Source organism: Penaeus japonicus, unplaced genomic scaffold (assembly GCF_977035675.1).
Source record: "Penaeus japonicus unplaced genomic scaffold, GWHDUDI00000001_assembly GWHDUDI00000001, whole genome shotgun sequence".
In the NCBI taxonomy this organism is placed as follows: Eukaryota; Metazoa; Arthropoda; class Malacostraca; order Decapoda; family Penaeidae; genus Penaeus; species Penaeus japonicus.
Genome location: NW_028234403.1, coordinates 5,664,823 through 5,667,322, shown reverse-complemented (window position 1 = coordinate 5,667,322; position 2,500 = coordinate 5,664,823). Strand labels below are relative to the sequence as shown.

The 2,500-nt window shown below is 35.1% G+C and overlaps 1 protein-coding gene across 1 annotated transcript in view; it reads left to right on the top strand.

Moving 5' to 3' along the window:
* Positions 1-716, top strand: part of LOC122250034 (uncharacterized) — a 1,293-nt gene extending 577 nt beyond the window's left edge. Inside the window, exons 3-4 of the mRNA XM_086556525.1 lie at positions 1-137; positions 283-716. The exon at positions 1-137 is cut by the window's left edge and continues 32 nt beyond it. Coding sequence (XP_086412651.1) covers positions 1-137; positions 283-648 — 503 coding nt within the window. The 3' untranslated portion in view covers positions 649-716. The remainder of the gene's footprint in view (positions 138-282) is intronic.
* The last annotated feature ends 1,784 nt before the right edge of the window (positions 717-2,500 follow it).

Here is a 2,500-nt window from a genome sequence, read left to right as displayed (position 1 = left end):
AGAATGGAGAGTCAAACCTGCCCTTCCAAGTTAACTCTGACGGAAGCAGCTCCGAGAACTTCAGCATCACTAAGGCCAACGTGACTGGACTCTGCTCCCTGCGCCGCTCCAAGTCCGCTTCCTTCAACACTGATCAGGTATGGGGTCACATACTCCATTATGTGAACAATCTTAGATACGTTATGTAGGTGCAATCATGTGATTGGCATTAGGCCTGTTCCCATGCACTGCTAAGAAGTGATATCCATTGCATATTATGGAAGTTCTTCGTCTTTTTTACAGAGTGTGCTCTCCGGATCGGTTGTGGTGGAAAACGCTCGTGCCAACGCCGATTACACGGTGACCTTTGCCGGTGTTGGAGAGGCTCCGGCCCAGACTGTTTCTGGTCAGGTTGTAGAGCGTGTGGACAAGCTGTTCGCCGATATCCAGATCAACTTGGAAAACCTTGTGCCTCAGAACATCGCCAGCTACCAAGCAAACTCTGGTCATGACGTACTTGAAAGTGCAAGCAACTTGGACGGCAATGATATGAAGGACGTTCACAGCGCCGGCTTCAGGAAGGCTTTGCGAGAGATCCTGGAGAAAACCATGTCCTCCAACGTCAAGGTGCAGATTAACAAGTCCATCCAGGATATGAGGAATGCCTGATTTTCCCGCGCGAAGCTTTATAAATGTGTGAGTGTACGGAGAGACAAATAAGATATTACAATTACAAACTTTGTATTCTTCGGCCTGTTTTCTAAGAAAACGATATGATAATGATGATAATAAATAATGATAATGATATTGATAAGGATGATAATGACAATGATATTCATGATGACGATAATAATAATAATAATCACAGTAATAGTAATGATAATGATTATAATTATCATAATGGTTGGAGGTAGAGTGATCAAAATATATCTATTTTCACTGATGTTACTTCTCATGCGAAAATGTTGCTGCATAAGGTGCATGTGCAGAGATATATAGTCTTCATTTCTGGTTTAGCTGATTATTCATATTTATGTTTTAACTTTTTCCGAAATCAGATTGTGAGCTGCATTATAATTATGTTATATTGCTAACTGCAATATGTTTACTTGTTATTCAGGATCTTTTTTTCATATCATCAAGTAACTAGAAATTACTATAACTACATATCTATAAATATTTATAAGTTTGCATAGGATTTACTTGGAACCCTTTGATCATATTGCCTCAAATAATAACATTATCATGATGCAATTATCCAATAATGATAAAAAAGAAATGGAACAAATGGAATACTGAAAAAAGACGACTCTCTATTAATTAAGAATACTAAATTCATTGACACATATAGTGCTTAAAGTTGCAATAATTGGTGATTGCAACAGTAAGATATAATCCCACCAAGATCCCCTTCTCAGGGTACCATGATAAAGTGAGCTGTATGACACTATCTCTCACCATAAGTATTCCCATAAAGCTAAAGCTATAGGGAACGCCACAACGATAGAGGCGTTTGTGGGCACAGAAATGCCGGAGTATACTAAATCCCACAATCGTGTTCTAGGATTGAGCACTATATTTAATAACATTCAGTCCTAAATCTTGGGGTCACTTTTGTATTCGAATATTTTATTTTGCGTTATGATAAGGGTACAATTCAATATATGATACTTTGTTTTGCGTTATGATAAGGGTACAATATATATGTATATATATATATATATATATATATATATATATATATATATATATATATATATATATATATATTAGTATATCATACACATAAGTTCCTTGGAATATGTAAAGAGAGAGAGAGAGAAAAAAAAAAAAAAAATGCAGAGGTTCCTTCAACGTGTAAAGGTTGGGAATCACTGGTATAGACAGAAAAAGTGCGCTCAGACTGCTCCTAAATTATTTCGATAATTCTAGCAACAGTCATGCTGTACTTATCATTATTCATAAAATTCTTTCTATCCGGATAATGTTAGCAACAGTCAGACCATATTTGGTCAATAGTCAGTTGATAACCTAGTCCTACCAAAAATCAATCGGGATATTCAGTATATGCTTTTTAACACACACATATAAATAATATATATGTGTTTATATATATATATATATATATATATATATATATATATATATATATATATATATATATTCACACATACAAATATACTAACACGCGCGCGCGCATGACCACATAAACACATTGAAAAGCACATATATAATATCCCAACTGATTTCTTTATAGAACTGGGTTGTCATAAAGCAGGATGCAACAATATTCATTATACTAATAGCAAATAATGTGTGTTAAAATTTACTTGCTCTGTAAACTGTTTTAAAAATGCATTAGAAGAAAAGAAAAACAAATATCGATCCAGAATGAACATTTCGGTATTACATGTAATTCTTTCATCATTGTAGTATAGTCTGACCAGTCATGTCTCCATTCACGAAACTGATGAGGAGTCGCATCAGCTGGCAAAGCATTTGGAGGCTACACAGATGCCTT